Source organism: Ovis aries, unplaced genomic scaffold (assembly GCF_016772045.2).
Source record: "Ovis aries strain OAR_USU_Benz2616 breed Rambouillet unplaced genomic scaffold, ARS-UI_Ramb_v3.0 scaffold_85, whole genome shotgun sequence".
Taxonomy (NCBI): Eukaryota; Metazoa; Chordata; class Mammalia; order Artiodactyla; family Bovidae; genus Ovis; species Ovis aries.
In genome coordinates, this window is record NW_024599827.1 from 1,671,834 (window position 1) to 1,695,783 (window position 23,950).

The window sequence follows — 23,950 nt, forward strand, 5'->3', positions numbered from 1 at the left end:
AGACAGAGGCTAGCAAGGAGTAAAGGCTCATTCCCCTCAAGTTTCTAAAATCCACACATTCTTTAACACCAGTTCCCAAGCCATGTGTCCTTTTTAGAAGCTCTTCTACAGCCAAGGCCCAGTTATCTGACATCCTCCCATCCTCACTGTGGTGAATGCATTTTCTGACCACGTGTTTCAAGCCATGTTTGGTGGTTAGAGATGGCAGAGAAAAATGACAACAGAAAGAAGTAGAAGCCTGCTGTGCTGTTCCTAAGGGCTTCATATTTTCTAGGAAACTTTTTTCAGTTGATGTAACTCAAATTTAACTTTTCTTTTAAAAATTACAGATCATTGAATATGAAAAAAAACAAACACTGGGACAAAACGATACTGGATTCAGTTGTGATGGAACTGCTAACACATTCAGGGTCATGTTCAAAGAACCCATAGAGATCCTGCCCAACTTGTGCTACATGGCATGCGCAACACTCAAAGTAAGAGTCTTCCTGAATGTTCTACCTGGTGAGCTGCGGGGCCTGGGGTTTCATCCTTCTTGCTGCAGAGTACATGTTTCAGTAGCAGCTGAGAGTCATTCAAAATACATCCTTGGCGGAAGCAGGGAAGGCAGGAAGCTGGGAGCTAAATTGTACCACGGCTTTGAGAAAAGCAGTGCCTCTCAGCACAGCTCTGCTTGGGAAGAAATGGTTAGTTCTCCACAAGAATCTAGTAGCCCCTTTGAGCAGGAGATTGCAAGTTTAATAGAAGATAAAACAGTTTTTCTTAAAACCATTTCACTGTTCTCTAATACCCGAGCTCTGCGTTCAGTATTTTTAGTCATTAATTAGCTTGTAGCAGAAACAACATTTTTCAGTAAATGACTTGGCATGCATTTTTATCCAAGAGCTATAAAGAAATAAAGTAGATCGTTAATCTAATTGAAATGCCACGTCCAGTTGAGTGCTTATTAAATAAAATTACTAATGAACCGTTTGCTCTCATTTAGGGTCCAGATTCCCACTATGGCACAAAAGGACTGAAGAAAGTGGTGCATGAAACACCTACTGCTAGCAAGACTGTCTTTTTCTTTTTTAGTTCTCCTGGCAATAATAATGGCACTTCAATAGAAGATGGGCAAATACCAGAAATAATATTTTATACATAATTCAGCTTTATAACATCCAGCTGAACAATACCTAATTCAGCGTTACAATACATCCTGGCTAAACAGTACCATGCAGTCTAGTCTCAATGGCATAAAGAACTGGTCACAAAAAAGAGATTGAGTGTTATGAATATTTATAACTGTAAGATAAGAGACATTTTGGTTTCTTAGGTAAATAAATGTGACTTAAATCTCTGCATGATTTAACGGGTGATTTCCATTTTCTTATAACCTTAAGGGAAAAAAGAATGGGTTTAATTGTTTAAAAAAAAACAGCTATTTCAGCTTTATCTTGTATAATTTCTTAGATCAGCTGACTCATGATATTTCAGCAGTTTTATAATTGAAAGATTCTTGTTTTATGTAGCTTGTTTGTGTTTTTTGTTTGTTTTTATTTGAACTATTTTGAAGGTTACATAAGATGAGGTAGGTCAGTATTTCCACAGAATTCCTACTAAAGTTAATTTTCAGAAAATGAAGAAAGCTGACTTCATCCTTGGAGTTTTGAAATATCTGGTTGTTAGTATTTGGCATAGTGCTAGAAATAGGCTTAACAAATGCCTCAGAAAATTTTGAGTGCATTTATAGAAAAAATATTTCATAATAGTCTAGTAATATATTACATAGTACAGTTTTAATCAATAAAATTGAATTTGTACAAATTCACAGTAATCTGTTATGAACAGAGGATCTAAAGATGTACTTTAAGGCTGGATTCTTTATCACTTAATCTTTATCACTTAAAGTTTATAGTATATATAAACTATACCCATCTCTCTGAATGAGGCATGCTGTTGAGAATTCCCAAAATTGAAATGATGATGGTGATGGTGGTGGTGCCTGGCTAAACAGACATCATCAATTCGACATTTGGTGATAATCTTACAAAAGGAGGAATGGAATGAAATACTAACATCTCTAACAACTGCTTTGATATCCAACAAAATCACACCTGCTGGAAAATATACTTTCTGAACACCTACATAGTTCTATCCAAGAAATAAGATTTAATATTTATGACCTCACTGTCACAGGTGCAGCTGCCTTAGGAGGGGATGGGAAGTATATTGGCAGGATGACATTTATACACTTTTATAAAGCAAAATTTTTATATAAATAACTTTTTCTTTGCCTTGAAAATGATTATCTCATTACAAATGTATGTATAATTAAGCTCTATCAAATAGTTGTAGAAGATGTGCAGAAAATCATAATTCTTTTTAGTATCAACTTAAAAAGAATTTTTTCTAAATGGTAATTAGGATAAAATTTCCATCCAAAGTAGTATATCACTTGATATTTTCATGAAGATAGGGAGGTGTGTTGGCAGCAGAGGTCTCTTAAAATGGCTTGAGGAAAAGGGAAATTTTTCCCTATCTGGTAATATGATCGTAAGACTGTAAACCTCAGTTAACTGGAATAACTCTGAAATGTGTGGTCTGGTAAACTGAAGATTAACCGGCAAAAACTCTTCAGTTTTGCTGGAAAATACAACTGCAGAAAATACTTCTGCCTTAAAAAGTACAGTATGCCAGAGGTAAGTTAATGTTGTTTGACGCTTGAGGTATTTCAGTTGCCTCCAGTGTGTTACACTGAACGATTGTAACTGAAAGTAGTCATAGAAGGGACAAGAAATGGAACAGTTTACTGATATGGGACATCCCCTGGAATTATAAATAAATATCTATTATCCTTTTATTTTTTGTTACTTGTCTTTTTTTCTAAAAGTGTTTGCTGGTCAGTTGTGTCTGACTCTTTGTGACCCCATGGACTGTGGCCCACCAGGCTGCTCTGTCCAAGAGATTCTCCAGGCAAGAATACTGGAATGGGTTGCCAGAGGCACTGTTTTTGAATCAAAGTTCTAGTTAATTGAGGTTTAGCATTATTTTTGTTTATGTGTGTGTACATGCGCTCAATTGCTCAGTCAGCATCTGACTCCTTGCAGACCCATAGACTGTAGCCCACCAGGCTCCTGTGTCCACGGGATTTTCCAGGCAAGAATACTGGAGTGGCTTGTCCACTCATCCTCCCCACCCCAGCCTGGTCAGCTCATTGCAGAATAGGCCACATTTGAGAATTCCTTGGCCTTGATAATAGGTTGGAGTGAGGGGACAGAGCACAAAGGCTGTGGACATTTAAATTTTTTTAAACGCTGGTGCCAAAGAATTTCTGCCCAAAGGGAAAAAAGAACAGGAGAGGGTCAACCGAGCTTTCAGAATAAACAGATCTGGATTTAACAAGAGAAACTTTTTTTTTCCCCCAGCATGTCTGTGGACTGCCATCTATTTGATGGCCATTTGGAGATCATTTCAAGTCCATTCTGTAATTGTTTTCTTGCTAACCTTCCTTTATGCAAAAAAATGATAATACAGTTAGGATGCTTTCAAAAGTCCCCAGGGAAATTAATTTGTTTACAGGATTGTGTATTGTATGGTTAAACCAACAAGGAGAACAGAGGCTTTCTCTATGCTGCACTGAAACCACTGCTCTGCGAGGTCACAGGCCCACAGATACTCAGGGCCTCAGTAAGCTCAACAGGTGCTCTGTTTTGTTTTTTTTTTTTTTTTAATTTTTGTTTTCTTCACAGTTTTTAAAATTAATTTTTATTGGAGCACAGTTGTTTTACAGTGTTGGGCTAGTTTCTGTTGTACAACAAAATGAATCACCTATACCTATACATATGTGAAAGTGTTAGTGGCTCATTTGTGTCTGACTCTGCGACCCCATGGACGTCAGGCTCCTTCGTTCATGTGATTCTCCAGGCAAGAATACTTGAGTGAGTTGCCATTCCCTTCTCCAGGACATCTTCCCAATCCAGGGATCGAACCCCAGTCTCCTGGATTGCAGGCAGACTCTTTACTGTCTGAGCCACCAGGGAAGCCCATATATTTATATGTATGTGTATATGTGTGTGTGTGTGTGTGTGTGTGTATATATATATATATATATATATATATGCCCTTTATAAAATTTTCCTTAACATTTAGTTCACTGCAGAACATTGAGTAGAGTTCCCTGAGCTGTACAGCAGGTTATCTCATTTGTTATCTATTTTATATGGTGTTCAGTCGTTGTAGTTGTGTCCAACTCTTGCAACCCAGTGTACTATAGCCCACCAGGCTCCTCTGTTCATGGGGTTTCCCAGGCAAGAATACGGAGTGGATTGCCATTTCCTTCTCCAGGGGATTTTCTTGACCCAGAGATGGAACCTGGGTCTCCTGCATTGCAGGCAGATTCTTTACCAGCTGAGCCACCCTCTGTTTTATACACAGTATCAGCAGTGTGTATGTACTTAAACCCTGGCCATCCAGATGTGCCCTAGAGCCATACTTCTGAGAGTTGCTTCCACGTCATCCCTGCAGAGGGACTCTGAGTTTCACCAGCTCAGCTCTCTGCTCTGGAATTTTGGTCATCTTCCCAAGATGTGTGCAGCACAGACTGACACCCCTTCTGTAAGCCACCCTGCTGCATCCTTGCTGGTGCCCTCATGAACCTCTCTCCATCTTAAAACCACCCATGCTTTGTGGCACATGAGTATTATTCCTTCACCCTGAGGTGAACCTTTATAACACTGAAGCACACAGCACTTAGGAGTCAAAAATAAGTGCACAGGGACTTCCCTGGTGGTCTAGTGGCTAAGACTTAAGCTTCCACTGCAGGAAGTTCAGGCTCGATCCCTGTTCAGGGAGTTAAGATCCCACATGTCTCATGGCCAAAAAGTCAAAACACAAAGCAGAAGCAATATTGTAACAAATCTAATGAAGGTAGTTGATAAGTTGTGTCCTGACTCTTGGACCCCTCGATCTGTAGCCTGCCAGGCTCCTCTGTCCATGGAATTTCCCAGCCAAGAATACTGGAGTGGGTTGCCATTCTCTTCTCCAGGGGTTCTTCCCAACCCAGGGATTGAACCCAAGTCTCCTGCATTGGCACATGGATTCTTTACCTATGAACCATACCAAACAAAAGAAAATCTGTAAAAAATAAGTGCACAAAATTGAGAGATGATAAATTCACATAAGGGGCTTTCCTGGTAGCATAGTGGTAAAGAATCCTTGCCTGGGAAATCCCGTGGACAGAGAAGCCTGGCGGATTACAGTCCATGGGGTTGCAAAAGAGTCAGATACAACTTAGCAACTAAATACGTGAATGATTGGTCTGTATCATCCAATGGTGCACCATTAATAGAAAATTTCCACTTGACAGCACTGGATCATATATCTTAATTGTCTTTCACATATACCAGGTCTGCATTTATCACAGTTTCCAAATTGGCAAGGTAGGAATTTAATAAGACTGATCATAATTAGCTCTAGTTTGTCTTGTTGAATCTCAGGAAAGATAGTGCTAACATTTAATCCTTCCTGTGATCAGGCTGGGATCATGAATTCCAATCATACAGAGTGGTCTCCCTCAGCAGTCAGCCTGCTTCCCAGGGAGCTCCAGTAAAAATGGAAACAAAAGAATTAGTGGCTGTGTATGTTGAGTTTACACAGTGCCTGGAGCATTGTGGAAACCTGAAAACGGCAACTGTGTTTTATTGTGTCTGTAATGGTATTATTATTAAAACCTCATCATGGACACATGGCTAGAAAGTTTGGAGTTTAGCAGTTATATATGAACTATTGTTATGGCCATCATCACCATTACTAACATTATTTCAACTTCAGCCTGAAAGCTTGATTAGAATGGTTTTGAAATTATTTTTCAAGACTTGACCTGATTCATGTAGAGAATCTGTAAAGAAAGTATAACGGACTTTTGGACTCAGAGGGAGAGGGAGAGGGTGGGATGATTTGGGAGAATGACATTCTAACATGTATACTATCATGTAAGAATTGAATCGCCAGTCTATGTCTGACGCAGGATGTAGCATGCTTGGGGCTGGTGCATGGGGATGACCCAGAGAGATGTTATGGGGAGGGAGATGGGAGGGGGGTTCATGTTTGGGAACGCATGTAAGAATTAAAGATTTTAAAATTTAAAAAATAAAAAACAAAAAAAAATAAAAATAAAAAAAGAAAGTATATTGCTTCCTGATGTTTCTGGACCTTGCAGGCTGCTTACCTCATCCATGGCCAACTGCAATAAATGCAAACACCCAGAGTTAAATTCTACACTGTTGATTGAGTACTGTGGCATGTTAATTAGATTCGTATGCTTTTTAGAAAGAGGAGGCATTTTCACAATTTTATTTGTATTTGTAGTTAGAGCACATGTTGCATATCTGTTATATAATTCTGTTATATAGTAAGCAGATTTGCAATATACTTTTTTTTACAAATAATTGCTAAACTCCTACCTTTCTAGCCATGCTTCCATGGTGGTTTAAATAATACCTTAGAGATACAACAATAAAACCGTTGTAGTTTTTTAGGTTTCCACTATGCTCCAGGTGGGCTTCCCCGGTGGCTCAGATGGTGAAGACTGCCTGCAGTGACGGAGACTAGTGTTTTATCCCTGGATCAGGAAGACCCCCTGGAGAAGGAAATGGCAACACACCAGTATTCTTGCCTGGAGAATTCCATGGACAGAGGAGCCTGGCGTGCTATAGTCCATAGAGACAAAGAGTCAGACACGACTGAGCGACTAACATGCTCCAGGCTCTGTGCTGCACTCAACATACATGCCATTACTAAATCTTTTTTTTTTACTTTTTATTAAAGTATAGTTGCTTCTACAGAGTTGCGTTAGTTTCTGCTGTACGGCAATGTGAATCAGCTACATGTATACATATATCCCCTCTTTTTTGGAATTCCTTCCCATTTAGGTCATCAGAGAGCCTTGAGTAGAGTTCCTTGTGCCATGCAGTAGGTTCTCATTAGTTGTCTATTGTATACATACTTATGTATACATGTCAATCTTAATATCCCGATGCATGCCACACCCCCTTTCACCTTGACGACAGCTTTACAGGGTGATTTCCACTTTGCAGCTAAGAAAAGAAAGGCTCAAGGATAATCAGTGACTGTTAATGTTGACAATTCTCTCATAAGCTTCTAACTTTTGAATAAAGATTTGAAGGAAGAAAGCAGGAATTCCACCCAGTAGAAGCAGATAAATTTTTTTTTTTTTTTTAATTAGGGGAAATCTACAGGAGCACTGGGAACTGAGAAAGAGAGCCTTCCACACACTAAATGCTTTAAGAAGTTTCTAGAAGATAAGGTAAAATGGAAGAAGATTAAGGGATGCTCTGATGACCACTTTAAAACTCTTGTTCATAGGAAAGTGGAAGTGCATTCAACAGAAACTTGCTAGAGCCCACTGTTCTTCAGTCGAAAAATTGTGTCCCCATGGATTGCAGCACACCAGGCTGCCCCGTCCTCTGCTATCTCCCAGGGTTTGCTTAGATTCGTGTCTACTGAGTCAGTAATGCTCTCTAACCATCTCATCCTCCATTGCCCCTTTCTCCTTTTGTCTTTGGTATTTCCCTGAATCAGGGTCTTTTCCAGTGAGTCAGCTCTTCACATCAGATGGCCCAAGTATTGGAGCTTCAGCATCATACACAGATTTATCAAGTTTACTAGATTGATTCACAAATGTCCTTATAGGTGATGTGTTCTAATCAAGACCCAAACAAGGTTCACTTATTACAAATGGTTGTTAATCTCTTTAGGTTCTTTTAAAAATATATGTTATTGATATTAATGTTTTACTATTAATAGTATGGTACCTATGTCACAGTAAATGAGCCAAATTGATACTCTATTATCAACTAAAACATACTTTATTCTGGTTTTCTGAGTTTCTGCCCTGGATCCCATCCAGCTGCCACATTAGGTTTAGTTACCTTGTCTCCGGAGGCTGTTCTTGACTGTGATGATTTCTTGGCATTGCTTGTTTGGAATGGCCTTGATATGTTTCAGGATTACTAGTTGGTTTTTTTGTAGAATGTCCCTTAGCTGAGATTTGTCTGCGATTTTTCTCATGATTATACTATGGTTATTGCTTTTGATATACACTCGCTCCATCACATCACATTTACTCCTCATGTTACTGTGAAGCCATTTCTAGACCTTATGTAATTTCATCTATAGTTTAGTTGTATGTTTGTGTTTATTGCATTTTTTACATATTTATACAAAATCATAATGGCTCCTAAGACAAAATTAATGGTAATCCTCTAATATCATGAAATATCTAATAGTAAAGTTTGTTATAGTGTCTTTGAATTAAAATCCCAATAGTAGGCACATATTGCCATTGGTTGCTATATCTCCTTTGAGTATTTTGTTGTCATTTAGTTATGTTTTGGGGGGGAGGAGTATAAGCAGGGGTCTTTTTTTCCATGGTATTACTTATCTGAGAAACTCAAAATATCTCACCAATTATACTCATGGATTCCATATGACCTCAAGAAAATTAATCACTCTGTGCATCAGACTCTACATCTTTAAAATGAGAATAATTAGACACCAATCCAATTAGTAATCATGTATTATGTCCCCATAAGAACAATGACATTATTTAAATATTTTTTAAATTAAAGTTTTAAAGGCATTTTACTATTATACAGAGCATACGATTAAGCATATTGAAGATGGCCTTGAGATCTGGTACACATATGAACAACATGAAGTGATACACAAAGATTCAGCTGGGCCAGCTCAGGCTATCCAGTAGTCACGTATGGATGTGAGAGTTGGACTGTAAAGAAGGCTGAGCACCAAAGAACAGATGCTTTTGAATTGTACTACAAGGAGATCAAACCAGTCAATCCTAAAGGACATCAGTCCTGAATATTCATTGGAAGGACTGATGCCAAAGCTGGAGCTCCACTACTTTGGCCACCTGATGCAGAGAGCCAACTCATTGGCAAAGACCCTGATGCTGGGAAACATTGAGGGCGGGAGGAGAAGGGGGCCACAGAGGATGAGATGGTTGGATGGTGTCATCAATTCAACGGACATGAGTTTGAGCAAATTCCAGGAGATAGTGAAGGACAGGGAAGCCTGGCATGCTGTAGTCTGTGGAGTCGCAAAGAGTCAGACATGACTGAGCGACAGAACCACAAGTTCACGCTATATTTTATCATCAGCAACTGGGAAAATGTTTGCTTTATAGTTTTTTCTTTTTTTATTGGAATATAATTGCTTTACAGTGCTGTATTAATCTCTGCTCTACAACAATGCGAATCAACTGTATGCACACATATATCCCCTCCCTCTTGAGCCTCCCTCTCACCCTCCACACCCACCCCACCCCTCTAGATCATCACAGAGCACTGAGCTGAGTTCCTTGCATCATACAGAGGCTTTGCACTGGCTATTTATTTGACACATGGTAGTGTATATATGTCAATGCTACTCTCTCAGTTCGTCCCACCCTCCCCTCCCCCAACTGTGTCCACAAGCCCATTCTCTATGTCTGGGTCTCTGTTCCTGCCCTGCAAAGCTCTTAAGTTAAGTCTTTGTATCTTTGATGTTACTCAGTTTTTCTATTACATGTATCAGTATTGGTTTATCTTAATCCTGCTTCATTCTCAAGTGTACTTTTAATTTGAGAACTCATATTTCTCTTCAGTTATGTAAGATTATCAGATATCTCTTCAAATATTTCTACTGTTACTCCCACTGGTCTCTTTTCACTCTAGTATATTTACATCTGTCTCCGCCAATCCCTGCTGTGTGCATGTGGCCTCAGATGCCAGTGGAGTGTTTTCTACAAACTCACACTAAACTCTTGTTCAACAGGCAACCCTAGGGAAGCATAGTTTATCACTGAACCATTGAGAAGAGCACACTTCCCTTCTTATAATCCAAATGTTTATTACTACGGGAATGATTAGGTCACCTTGTTTATTTCTATGAAATAATTATTTAGGGTACTATGTACTAGGTTAAAAGTTGACTTCTATTTACTGACATGGAAAAATTGCTAAGACATCTTAAAAAGCAAATAATGCATACAGCAGACATCACGTGCACCTATTCACACCTACAATAACTCTTGCCTGGAGAATCCCATGGACTGAGGAGCCTTGCAGGCTATGGTCCCTAGGGTCACAAAGAGTCAGACACACCTGAAGTGTCTTAACATGCATGCATATATTTATATATGAACTTTAACCGATATACCTGTCAGTCAGACTGCAAAGTTTAGAGCCAGTCATCACCGAAGAATTGATGCTTTCAAATTGCGGTGCTAGGGAAGACTCGTGAGATTCGGTTGGGCTGAAATGAGATCAAACCAGTCAATCTTAAAGGAAATCAACTCTGAATATTCACTGGAAGGACTGATGCTGGAGGTAAAGCTCCAATACTTTGACCACCTGATGTGAAGAACCAGCTCATTAGAAAAGACCCTGATGCTGGGAAAGACTGAAGGTGGGAGGAGAAGGGGACAACAGAGGATGGGATGGTTGGATGAAATTATCGACCCAATGGACATGAGTTTGAGCAAACTCTGGGAGATAGTGAAGGACAGGGAAGCGGCATGCTGCAGCCCATAGGGTCACAAAGAGTCAGACACGACTCAGTGACTAAGCACAGCAAAGCACAAACCCACCCTCATGCCCAGTAACTCCCTAGAAATGCTCACAGTTCCCTGGTTGGAGAACTAAGATCCCACATGCCGCACTGAATGGCCAAAATAAGAGTAATAACCAGAGAGTTTAGCAGAAGGGAGGTTTGGAGATCAGGGAACCACTCATATTTGTCGAGTACCTTCTATCAACTGTGCTAAGAGCTTCTTATCTTTTATCTCGTTTTGATCTCTTGGCCATTTATATGGCAGACCTCCTCTCCCTCTAATAAAGGAGGAACCCAAGGCTCTTAAGAAGAAGAATTTGTGAAGAATCATCAATAGTGCTGCCACAAGAACATGCTAGGAAGTGGAGCAGACATCATTTAGGTCATAAGGAGAAATGTTGACTAATGGAGAAAATTCTGAAGCATGTCGTTCTTCACCTAGGAAAATTTAGCAACCTCCTTTTTGGTCTCTAGAAATATTAAGCTGATTTTTGTGGTGGTTAAAGAATGGTTCTGCACAAAGAACCATTTTATGGTATTTTATGGTATTTTTATGATCTTAGATGTGTTCTTGCTTATTTCCTTTTCTCAAGGTAGATAATATAAATGCAGCTGTGATGGATTTGAAAGAAAAGATTCATATTCTGAGTGAAGAGGCCAAAATAGGAGCACATGGAAAACCAGTGATATTTCTCCTCCTAGTGACTGTGGTGGAGTCCTTGTGGAATTGGAACAAGCCTGATGAATAATTCACAAGAAATGTTTTATTTGTTTATTTTGGGCTGTGCAGGGCCTTCACTGCAGCGGGTGGGCTTCTCATGCAGTGGCTTCTGTTGCTGTGGAGCTCAGGCTCTAGCGCACATGAGCTTCAGGAGTTGCAGGGCCTGGGCTGTGTGCTTGTGTCTTGCAGGCTGTAGAGTACAAGCTCAGTAGTTGTGGCACACAGGCTTAGTTGTTCCGTGGAATGTGGGATCTTCCCTGCATTTTTTATTCTTTAACTCTGGAGATTTCTTGAGATTGTCATTTAGAGCCCAGCAATTTTTGTGAATATTAAGTACTCAAAAGCAAAACCTTTAAGGCTGCTGTTGTGGGGAATTTGCCACAAGGCATCCTCATGCCCAAAGGTGGTGACCCTGCCAGTGATTTTAGATAGTTTTAATTTGGGTCTGTACAATATTCTGGGCTTCCTTGGTGGCTCAGATGGTAAAGAATCTGCCTGCAATATAGGAGACCTGGGCTCGATCCTTGGGTTGGGACGATCCCCTGGAGAAGGGAATGGCTACCCACTCCAGTATCCTTGCCTGGAGAATCCCATGGACAGAGGACCCTGGCAGGATACAGTCCATGGGGTTGCAAAGAGACACAACTAACACTTCACACAATATTCTGGCACGTACTTGAACCAACATCCAAAAGCTTTATTTTAAGGATGTGGTTTGCCTGCCAATAGCATAGGAGCATTCCACTTCCTCGAACCCCTGTTACCCTGGTATGATATTTCAAAACTCAAAAACTGTTATATCTTGAAATATTAATTTTTTTCAGCTCAGTTGGAACAGAGAAGCAAAAGAAACCAGGAGGCCTATTTGTTCGGTATCTTCAAGGAGAAAAATGAAACTCTTAGAAAACAAAGTACATGGCCCTTATGGGCTCTTTGAGTCACTATTGTTTGCGGGAAAATTTTTATATTTTTTTCAAATATGATCTTCCATTCATATAACAACAAAACAGAATTAGAAGAAACTAATTTGAAATGATGGCTTATTTCTACCCAGAAAATCTGAATACAAAGGAACCAGTGGGAAACACAATGATCAGAGTGCCAAGATTTTAAGAATATTTTATGTTTGCAAATAATAACTAGAATGCTTGCAATTTCAACAACATATTTCTATTCTGATAAAGAAGGTACTTTTCCAGAAGACTTCCAGTGTGGCCGCCTCCTGCTGGAGGCCTGGAATGCTGGGATCAGGCCACTTCCGGTGTATCTTTATAGGACACTGGGCTGCACTCTTTAAAAAATTCCTGGGTCTCCCTTCCATCCTGATGATCATGCGGCCAGAGAAATTGATAACACTGTTGTTTTGCCTGCTGAAATGTGTAATGACACAGATCGTTTCAGTTTCCTGGTGTGGGTGAAGTGTGGAGCCCGGTGATGCTTTCTTCTTCAAGAAATGTACATCCTAGTTCCCACACGAGGGTGAGCCCCCCGTCCAACGATGAGAGACCCTGCATGTGTGTGACCTGTGCCTGCTGGGAGACCAGCCTTAAACTAGTTTGAACCTGACCAAGTTCCATCTACACTGTAGGTTTAGACCTCTCCAAGTCCTGTCCACACTGATTATGTTTAGATGAGACTGTGCGCTTTCTGCAGTGGGATTTAGCCCTGACCTTGTGCTCTGTGCACTGGGACATGGAGACCCGGGTGCAGGCCTGGCCTGGCCTCTGTCTGGAAACTCCGTGCCTGTGTCTGAGCGTCAGTGCTCAGGTGTCTGGGCTCTGGGGCTGGGTAGGCTTCTCTGGGTGACCGTGCTCTCCCTCTGAGTGGGCTTCCCTGGCCCTCCCGGGGGTCAGTGCTGCGGTCGGGCTCCTAGTCTCTCCCCTGCCAGATTCACCTTCCTGGGGCTCCTGGAGACCCCTCAGGTGGGCCACCTGGTAATCATTCCAATGTTCCAGCACATTCAGGTTGAGTAGGGAGGCAGGTTCACCTGGTGAGTTGGTTCCAGGGCACAGGGATCGGGCATAAAGTCAATGGGCAGCAGGTGAGGTTGCGGGTGTTCTCTCCTTCCAGTCCACTCCTCCGAAGAGAACAGAGCTGCCCCTCGTCTCTCAGCCCAGCTCTCCGGTTTTCTCAGCACCTCAGCGGGACAAGAAAGACAGAGACTGCCAGAACCAAGGTAGTGTGTTCACCTCTGGCATGAGCTTTCAAAGCAGCAAAAATCACACAGATCCAAAGTGAAAACAGGAGGGGCCTGACTTCTCATAGACAATTGAGGGGAGAAAAGACTGACCCTAGGCTTCTTTCTAGGGTCCCTGGAGGTCGCAGGAACCTGGCTTGTTTATACATTGGGAACCCGCCAACCACAGCCACGGTGTCCTTGTCCTGACAGAGGGGATGTGTGACCCCCCCAAGTGAGGGGTCTGGGTACTGTGTGAGTCTCACCTCATCTGCATGGGTCAGGATCATGTGTAGAGAGAGACCACACACAGACAACTAGGAAAAAGGGAAGAATACAGGGGCGCTTCACTTGTGTTTAGGAATTCATGCTTTACGGTGTTCACTTTATACAGGCCTGTGCCTGTCTGCCCCTTTACCCCCAAGAGGTTCACCCTCCCTGGGGCTCCTGGAGACTCCTCAGGTGGCTACCTGGTAATTATTCCAATTCACCAGCACAAGCATGGCAGGAGGGAGGCAGGTTCACCTGGTGAATTGATGGCAGGGCACACAGATCAGACAAAAGGCCAATGGGTAGCAGGTGAGGTTGCTGCTGTGATCTCCTTCCAGGCAACTGTCCCTACTCAGGACAGACCAGACCTGCCCCTCGTCTCCCAGCCCTGCGTCTGGCATGTTTTCTCAACACCTCAGTGGAACAAGAAAGGACCGAGCCTGCCAGAACCAAGGTAGTGTGTTCAACATTATCATGACAGCTGTAGAAACAGTTACTATCACACAGAACCAAAGGGAAAAGAGGAAGACTTCACTGGGACAGTGTGGGGAGAGCAGACTGACCCTACACTTCCTCCTACCATCCCAGGGGGCTATAGGAACACACTTGCTTCCACTTTAGGGGCCCAATTGGCAGAGACCTGGTGACCTAACCAAGGGTCATGGCACCGCAGGTCTGGGGATTGTGTGGGCTCACCCCCATCCACATGGGTCAGGTTCCTGTACCCGGAGACCCCATATCTGCTCTTTACCTCCAGTGTGTCCTGTCTCCTCAGAGATCCCCAGTTTCTGAACTGAGGGTGTTGCCCTGATTAACCTGTGGTCCTTTTCCTTCTCTGCACCTTGTCGCATTCACTTGAGGTCAGGCACCTTTGAGTGGGTTGCTGCTGTGTGTTCTGCTGAGTGAAAACGTTTGGAGGTGTCATATTAATATCATAGCATATCCCATGCTAATTCATAGGTCACCACTGTCTGGTTTCCTCTTCACCAATCTCAGGTAATTTAATTTTTATTTATTTTACAGGGGAGTAGAGTTGATTTCCACTGTCTTGTTGGTACAGGAACTTGATTTGATTCTACATAGAAGTATATTCTTTATCCAGTTTTTTCCTTATATAGGTTATTACAGTTTTTCAGTAGAGTTCCCTGTTCTATTCAGTAGGGCCTATTTGATTATCAGTTTGATAAATATTAGTGTTTATAACACATACACACACACACACAGAAGGCAATGGCACCCCACTCCAGTACTCTTCCCTGGAAAATCCCATGGGCGGAGGAGCCTGGTGGGCTGCAGTCCATGGGGTCGCAAAGAGTCTGACACAGCTGAGCGACTTTTACATTTCACTTTCATGCATTGGAGAAGGAAATGGCAACCCACTCCAGTGTTCTTGCCTGGAGAATTCCAGGGACGGCGGAGCCTGGTGGGCTGCCATCTCTGGGGTCGCACAGAGTCGGACACGACTGAAGCGACTTAGCAGCAGCAGCAGGTCCCATTAATTTATTTTTGTTTTATTCTTCAGGATTTTAAGACGTGGGTTGGAAAAGGACTTGCTGCATTTTATGTCAAAGTGTGTTCTGCTCCTTTCCTCAAGAGTTTCATTATATCCGTCCTTTCATTTAGGTCTTTAATCTATTTGGAGTTTATTTTTATGCATGCACCAGGGGGTATTCTAATTACACTCTCATTATCATCTCTTTAAAAACCTGCACACCATTCTCCACAGTCTATTACTAATTTAATTATATTTTCACAAACAGTGTAGGAGGGTTTGCTTTTTTCCACACTTTTTCTAGCATTTATTGTTTGTCGACTTTTGGACAATGGCAATTGTGAATCATATGAGGAAATACCTCATTGGAGTTCTGATTTGCATTTCTCTAATATTTAGTGACAGTGACATATTTAAATGTGATTTTTTTAAGGGTGTGAGTTAAACTTACCACCTGAAATTGGCCACTTGAACACCTGCTTTGTTTTGAATTATTTTTGGATGTCCAATCCTAAGACCTCAAATGTATGTGTTTTTTCCTTACAGAGCTTGAATCCTTGTGAATGTTTAAAGGCCTAACGGCCTAACTTTTCATCATGTAATCACAGAAAATGGCCACAAGGTGGCAGCACTTCCTCATGCCACATTTTTTTTTTTTTAAACCTATAATTTCTTTGCTATTTTATATTGGAATAGAGTTGTTTTCTGATGTCTTATTTGTTTCCGATGTACAGGAATTCAATTTAGTCATATATGGATATTTATTCATTCTCTTTCAGGTTCTTTTTTGCATATAAGTGATTACAGTATGTTCAATAAACTTCCCTCTGCTTTTCAGCAATTAATTTTGATCATATTTTGATTATATATTAATATATATATGTTAACTCCAAACTCCTAATTTCTCATGCCTGTATCTGGAGGCTCTGCAGAGGGCAAAGGCACTCTAGGTTCTTTCTGGAGGCACACTGCCTGCCACATGCTCCCAGTTCCCTCAGCCCCAGGACACTCAGCCTTGGGACCCAAGCCAGTCAGGCTCCAGGGATGTGACAGCAGCCTAGGTCACTATGGCCTGAGGGAAATAGAGTCAGCATTTCTTCTTATTTTTCTTTTTAATGTTTTTATCCTATAATTTGAACTGGAGTAAATAGGTGAATTACAATCATGTGGGTTGTTATCTAGGATAACTTGATTCACTTCTACACAGATGTATATACATTATTTTTCAGTTTTTTATGTGTAGGTAATCACATAGTGTTGCATATGTTTCCTTGTGTTGCATAGTAGGTCCTGGTGACTTTATAAATAGCACATAAATAAATAAGTGCATATATTAGTCTCAAGCAGCTCCTTTCTCCCTCACCGATAGCCTTCTATGTTGGTGAGCAGTTGTTTCTTTTCTAAGTCTATGAGGTTGTGTCTATTTAAAAAAGAAGTTCATTTTCATCCATTTTTAGATTACACCTAGAAGTGATATCATATGCTGCTTGTCTGTCCCTGTCTCCCTTACTTCACTTTGAATGATCATCTCTAATTTCTTTTTATGTGACTGCACTTGGCATTATTTCCTACCTCTTTATAGCTGAGAAATATTGCATTGTGTATAGGTACCCTATCATCTGTATCCATTCATCTGAAATTTCTACAATTAGCTTGCTTCCCAGACTTGGCTGTTGCATCTTTGGGCTATGATTGCAGGAGTGTCCTTTACATTTTTAAATTTTCTCTGGATTTAGATTCCTGGGTCCTAAAAGTACTTCTATGTTATTTTTCAAATGACCCTCCATACTGTTCTCCCTACTGAAGGGACCTATGTACATTGTGATCAACAGTTCAGGAGGGTTTCCTTGTCTCTACACCCTCTCCAGCATTTATTCTTTTCTAAATAATTTTACTTATTCATTTGTCTTTGGTTGCACTGGGCCTCAGTTGCAGAAATCCAGCTCTATCTGCAGTGAGCGGGGCTACTCTCTAGTTTCACTGTAGAATGAGGCTCCTCACTGTGGAGGCTTCTGGCTGCAGAACGCGGGCTCTGGAGCACCAGGCTTCAGGAGTCGCGGCGGGAGGCCTCAGCAGTTGTAGTCCAGGGGCTCTAGAGCACAGGCTCAGCAGTTGTGGCACACCGGGGCTTAGTGGCCCCACTGATGTGGAATCTCCTGAGACCACGGTTCCAATCCGCGCCTCCTGCATTGCCAGGCACATCCTTCACACTGCACCGCCAGGGACGTCCTAGCATTTATTCTTTGAGATGTTTTAAGATGACCATTCTGACCAATGTGAGTGCTTAGCTCCTTGAACTTGGAGTTGTGTTTTTCTAATAATTAGTGATGCTGAGAATAGTTTCATGTGCCTAAGTGCAATCTGTAGGTCTTCCTGAGATAAATAACCATTTCGATCTTTGCCCCATTTTGTTCTTGGTTGTATGTATTGTTGATGTTAAGATGCACAAGCTGTTCCTAGGTTTTGGAGATGAATCCCTTCTGGGTATCTTCCTTGGCAAATATTTTTTCCTATTTCAAAAATTTATTCCTGATCTCAAAAATAGCAGAATAATCTCTGTTTGTTTCCAAGACAAATCATTCAATATCACAGTAATCCAAGTCTATGCTCCAACCAGTAATGCTGAAGAAGCTGAGGTTGAATGTTTCTATGAAGACCTACAAGACCTTCTAGAACTAACACCCCCAAAAGATGTCCTTTTCATTATAGGGGACTGGAATGAAAAAGTAGGAAGTCCACAGATACCAGGAGTAACAGGCAAGTTTGGGCTTGGAGTACAAAATGAAACAGGTAAAAAGCTAACAGAGTTTTGCCAAGAGAACACCCAGGTCATAACAAACACCCTCTTCCAACAACACAAGAGAAGACTCTACACATGGACATCACCAGATGGTCAACACCGAAATCAGATTGATTATATTCTTTGCAGCCAAAGATGGAGAAGCTCCATACAGTCAGCAAAAACAAGACTGGGAGCTGACTGTGGCTCAGATCATGAACTCCTTAGCGCTACATTCAGACTGAAATTGAAGAAAGTAGGGAAAACCACTAGACCATTCAGGTATGACCTAAATCAAATCCCTTATGATTATACAGTGGAAGTGAGAAATAGATTCAAGAGACTAGATCTGATCGACAGAGTGCCTGATGAACTATGGACGGAGGTTCATGACACTGTACAGGAGGCAGTGATCAAGACCATTGCCAAGAAAAAGAAACCTTTGCAAAAAAGGCCAAATGGTTGCCTGAGGGGGCCTTATAAATAGCTGAGAAAAGGAGAGAAGTGAAAGGCAAAGGAGAAAAGGAAAGATATACCCATTTGAATGCAGAGATCCAGAGAATAGCAAGGAGAGAGAAGAAAGTATTCCTCAGTGATCAATGCAAAGAAATAGAGGAAAACAATAGGATGGGAAAGACTAGAGATCTCTTTAAGAAAATTAGAGATACCAAGGGAATATTTCATGCAAAGATGGGCACAATAAAGGACAGAAATTGTATGGACCTAACAGAAGCAGAAGATATTAAGAAGAGGTGGCAAGAATACACAGAAGAACTATACAAAAAAGATCTTCATGACCCAGACAATCACGATGGTGTGATCACTTACCCAGAGTCAGACATCCCAGAATGCGAAGTCAGGTGGGCCTTAGGAAGCATCGCTATGAACAAAGCTAGTGGAGGTGATGGAATTCCAGTTGAACTATTTCAAATCCTAAAAGGCGATGCTGTGAAAGTGCTGCACTCAAGTTGCCAGCACATTTGGAAAACTCAGCAATGGCCACAGGACTGGAAAAGGTCAGTTTTCATTCCAATCCCAAAGAAAGGCAATGCCAAAGAATGCTCAAACTACTGCACAATTGCACTCATCTCACACGCTAGCAAAGTAATGCTCAAAATTCTCCACATGAGGCTTCAACAGTACATGAACCGTGAACTTCCAGATGTTTCAGCTGGATTTAGAAAAGGCAGAGGAACCAGAGATTAAATTGCCAACATCCGCTGGATCATCGAAAAAGCAAGAGAGTTCCACAAAAACATCTACTTCTGCTTTATTGACTACAAAACCCAAAGCCTTTGACTGTGTGGATCACAATAAACTGTGGAAAATCCTTAAAGAGAAGGGAATACCAGACCATCTGACCTGGCTCCTGAGAAATCTGTATGCAGGTCAAGAAACAACAGTTAGAACTGGACATGGAACAACAGACTGGTTCCAAATTAGGAAAAGAGTACATCACCCTGCTTCTTATATGCAGAGTACACCATGAGAAACGCTGGGCTGGATGAAGCATAGGCTGGAATCAAGATTCCTGGGAGAAATATCACCTCAGATATGCAGATGATACCACCCTTATGGCAGAAAGTGAAGAAGAACTAAAGAGCCTCTTGATGAAAGTGAAAGAAGAGAGTGAAAAAGTTGGCTTAAAACTCAACATTCAGAATACTAAGATCATGGCATCTGGTCCCATCACTTCATGGCAAATACTTGGGGAAACAATGGAAACAGAGATTTTATTTTGGGGGGCTCCAAAATCACTGCAGATGTGATGTGACTGCAGCCATGAAATTAAAAGATGCTTGCTCCTTGGAAGTAAAGCTATGACCAACCAAGACAGCATATTAAAAAGCAGAGACATTACTTTGCCAACAAAGGTCCGTCTAATCAAAGCTATGGTTTTTCAGTGGTCATGTATGGATGTGAGAGTTGGACTATAAAGAAAGCTTAGCACTAAAGAATTGATGCTTTAGAACTGTGGTGTTGGAGAAGACTCTTGAAAGTCCTTTGGACTGCAAGGAGATCCAACCAATCCATCCTAAAGGAGATCTGTCCTGAATATTCATTGGAAGGGCTGATGCTGAAGCTAAAACTCCAATACTTTGGCCACCTGATGCAAAGAACTGACTCATTTGAAAAGACCCTGATGCTGGGAAAGATTGAAGGTGGGAAGAGAAGGGGACAACAGAGGATGAGATGGTTGGATGGCATCACCAACTTGATGGACATGAGTTTGAGTAAGCTCCAGGAGTTGGTGATGGATGGGGAGGCCTGGCATGCTGCAGTCCATGGGGTCGCAAAGAGTCAGACATGACTGAGCAACTGAACTGAACTGATTTTGAGGATTATCCTTGCCTTTCCTTGAGGATTTCCTTTAGGTATGCAAATGCTTTTAAGGTTAATTCAGTTCCACTTTCTGATTTGTGGTTTATTTTTCATTATTCTAGGAGATGGACCCATAAAGAACTTGCTGCCTTTTATGTCAGATTGTGTCCTGTTTATATTTTTCTCAAGGATTTCATAGTGTCCATCATTACATCTAGATATTTATGCTCTCTGGTGTTTATTTTGTGTTTGGTGTTAGGATGTTTTCTAATTTCATTCTCATTTTCATGGTTGAGGGAATCCTCACGGTGTCCTCCCGAGTGGGTGTTCCCCATTTGTATCCCAGGCTCCGTGGAGGAGGGTTCCCTTGTCTGCACACCCTCTCAGCACTCATTGTTTGCAGAGTGTTTGGCAACGGCCATTCCTCCTGGTGTGATGTGATACCTCAGTGTAGTTTAGAATTGCATTTCTCTAATGTTTAGTGATGTTGACATCTTTTCGTGTGATTTTTTTAAAACACGTGTGATTTAAACTTACATCTTGAAATTGGCTTCTTTAACGCCTGTCTTGTTTTGGATTCTCTTTCGATGACAAAGGACATTTCTGGAGGGCACGTGTTTTTTACTTACTTACAGCCCCTGAATCCTGTGAATATTCAATTCCCAGCAGCACGGCTCGGCATGGTGTTATTACAGAAACTGGCCACAAGGCGGCAGCAGTACTTCACGCCGCATTGTCTCTCTCAGTCTTTTTGTCGGGGGGGGGAGGGGTGGTCTGTAAATTCCTTGTTGTTTTCTATTGGAATACAGTGGATTTCTGATGTGCTTGTGTCAGGTTACAGGAACTCGATTCAGTTACACATAGACATTTATCTATTCCCTTTCTGGTTCTTCTTCGCATATAGGTGATTATAGTGTGTTCAATAAACTTTCCTGTGCTATTCAGTGAGTACTTTAAATTATCTGTTTGATATATATTAATATGAATATGTTGATTCCAATCTCTTAATTTATCCTGCCTGTCTCTGGAGGCTGGGGGCTCTCCAGAGGGCAACAGGCACTCCAGGTCCATTTTGGAGACACACTGCCTGCTACATGCTCCCAGCTCCCTCAGCCCCAGGACACTCCATCCTTGGGACCCAAACCGGTCAGGCTCCAGGGATATGACACCAGCCCAGCTCAGTATTTCCTGAGGGAAATAGAGTCAGAATTTCTTTTTCATTTTTTCTGTTTTCATCCCATCATTTGAACTGTGGGTTGGAAACATCCCCTGAAGGAGAGCATGGCAACCCACTCCAGTATTCCTGCCTGGAGAACCCCATGGACAGAGGAGCCTGGCGGGCTACAGTCCATGGGGTCACACAGAGTCAGACACGACTGAGCGACTAAGCATAGCATAATGCAGCGAATTACAGTCTTGTGGGTGTTTTGTTTTTTGCTTTTCCTTCTACCACAAATTGTTTCGCTTTTGCGTAGATGTATATATGATTTGTTGGGGATTTTTCCCTCATAGATTAATACAGCATGTGGAATAAGTTTCCTTGTGTTACATGGTGGGTCCTGATCACTTACTTTATCAATAGTAGTGTGCATATCTTAGTCTGAAGCAGCTCATTTCTCCATGCCCCATATCTTTATATCTGGTGACCGGAAGTTTCTTTTCTAAGTCTGGGGGCCTGTGTCTCCAGGCAATAAGCTCATTTGTATCCCTCTTTAGTTTATAGCTAGAAGTGATATCATCTGATACTTGTCTTTCCTCGTCTCCCTCACTTCACTTGGAATGATCATCTCCACTGTCTTTCCTGAGGCTGGACTTGGCATTATTTCCTACCTCTTTATGGTTGAGAAATAGTCCGCTGTGTACATGGACTTGTCTGAATCCATTCGTCTGTGCTTCTACAGCTAGCTTGCTTTCCTGTCTTGGCTGTTGAACCTACTGGGGCAAAATTGCAGGTTACGTGTCTCTATTAAAATTTTGGTCGTCTCGACCCAGCTGCCTCGACTCTAGCCCAGTCCAGACATGAGACTCAAGCCTGCTCAGGCTCCAGGAATGGGAGAGCAGCCCAACTCAGGGAGGTCGTGGGGAATAAACTAGGCACTGCTCTTCTGTTCCTTTTCTTTAGTCTCGTGCCTGTGCTGTCTTGGAGTAGGGTCACTTTGCAGTTTCGTGCTTGCCTTCAGATTGCAGCCACCTGATTCACTTATGACACATACAGACAGCATATCTGCTCTTTTCTGGATCCTGTTGCCGTAGAGGTTAGTGCAGAAGGTCGAGTAGAGTACCCTGTGCTGACCGTCAGGCCTTCCTGAGTGTCTGGAGAGAGAGATATTTCTGTGTATAGTAGGAGGGAAGGAAAGAGATAACCTTCTGGGTTATCTATTATAGACACAGATTTCTGTGTATATCTTAGCCCTGACGTCCTAATTCATCCTTGTTCTTTCACTTTTTCATGGGAACTTCTGGTTGTGTTTAAATTCTCAGAGTCACTATTTTTGTTGTAAATTTGTTCCGTTGTATCTCTTTTTGTATTTTGCCTATAAGGCAAAATTGTCTTTCTCCATCCAACTGATTTCACTTAGTCTATGATCCTCCACGGTCGATCCTTGTGACAATCAGTGGCATAATTTCAGTGGCCATTTTTCATGACTGAGTAATAGTCCATTGTATGTATGTACACATCTTCTTTAACCTTTAATCTGCCGGGTGACATCTGGCTGGTTCTGTGTCCTGTCTCTGTAGCGAATGATGGGGTGCCTCTGTCTTTTTCACTGGTGGTTTTCTCAGGATACAGGCCCAGGTGTGGGTATGTCAGGCCATGGGCTGAGCCCTTTTGAAGCTTTAGTTTCTGCCCTGAGGAGACTGTCCTTTCTAGGGGCTGTTTCCAGTGTCCATTCACACTGACCGCCTGGGGGGTCTCCCCTCCGCCTGGCTCTCGCCCTTGTTTACTGTTTGTAGACTTGTGAGGACGGCCATCCTGACAGGTGGGGACTGATGTCTTGGTGTCTTTTAGATTGGCATTCCTTCTGCAATAATTGGGGTGTTGAGCATCTTGTCCTGTGGCCGTTTGGGGATTGGGGGGATGTGAGGAAAATTTACCTGCTGCAGTTGGCTTCTTGAAAGTTCATTGTGTTTGGAATTTATTTCTTCAGTAGCCGTCCCAGGACCTTTCCTGAGGGCAGCTGTCATTATCGGCCCCACAGACCTTGTGAGCTGAAGGTGCCAGTGAGCACAAAAGATTGAGTTGTAGTTATAGGAAATGGCCACAAGGCGGCAGCACTTTCGCATGCCCAACTCTGGTTCCCTCTGCGACCAGAGCCTTAGGGAAGGCCGGCTTCCTGGCCCAGTGAATTAGAGTGGCATATGTCTGAGCAAACACCCAAGTGCTTGAGTCTCACTACTCCTTCCCCCTAAAGCTTTACCCCTCCCCTCAAGATTCATGCCTACCTGGGGCACCGCTCCAAGTGCCTAGAAGGCTGCACTCTCAGGAAGGAGGCTTCAGCAGGGGACCCAGCACCAGGGCCCTGGATACTTGGTAGCTTTACCCTGTATCCTCGAGGCCAGTGGACCTCGCCACCATCT

At 42.1% G+C, this 23,950-nt stretch overlaps 1 protein-coding gene across 7 annotated transcripts in view; it reads left to right on the forward strand.

Annotated features, from left to right (window-relative positions):
* The window catches only part of BTBD1 (BTB domain containing 1), a 47,261-nt gene extending 44,419 nt beyond the window's left edge, over positions 1–2,842 (forward strand). For 2 of the 7 annotated variants that reach the window (XM_060408765.1, XM_060408766.1), the window contains 2 exons: positions 330–504; positions 986–2,842. In XM_060408765.1, the coding sequence (XP_060264748.1) occupies positions 330–504; positions 986–1,035 (225 nt within the window). In that variant the 3' untranslated portion in view covers positions 1,036–2,842. Of the gene's footprint in view, positions 1–329 lie in introns of all 7 variants that reach the window. The other 5 variants (XM_042242645.1, XM_027957101.2, XM_060408763.1 and 2 more) reach the window with 3 other exon arrangements.
* Positions 2,843–23,950: the final 21,108 nt, after the last annotated feature.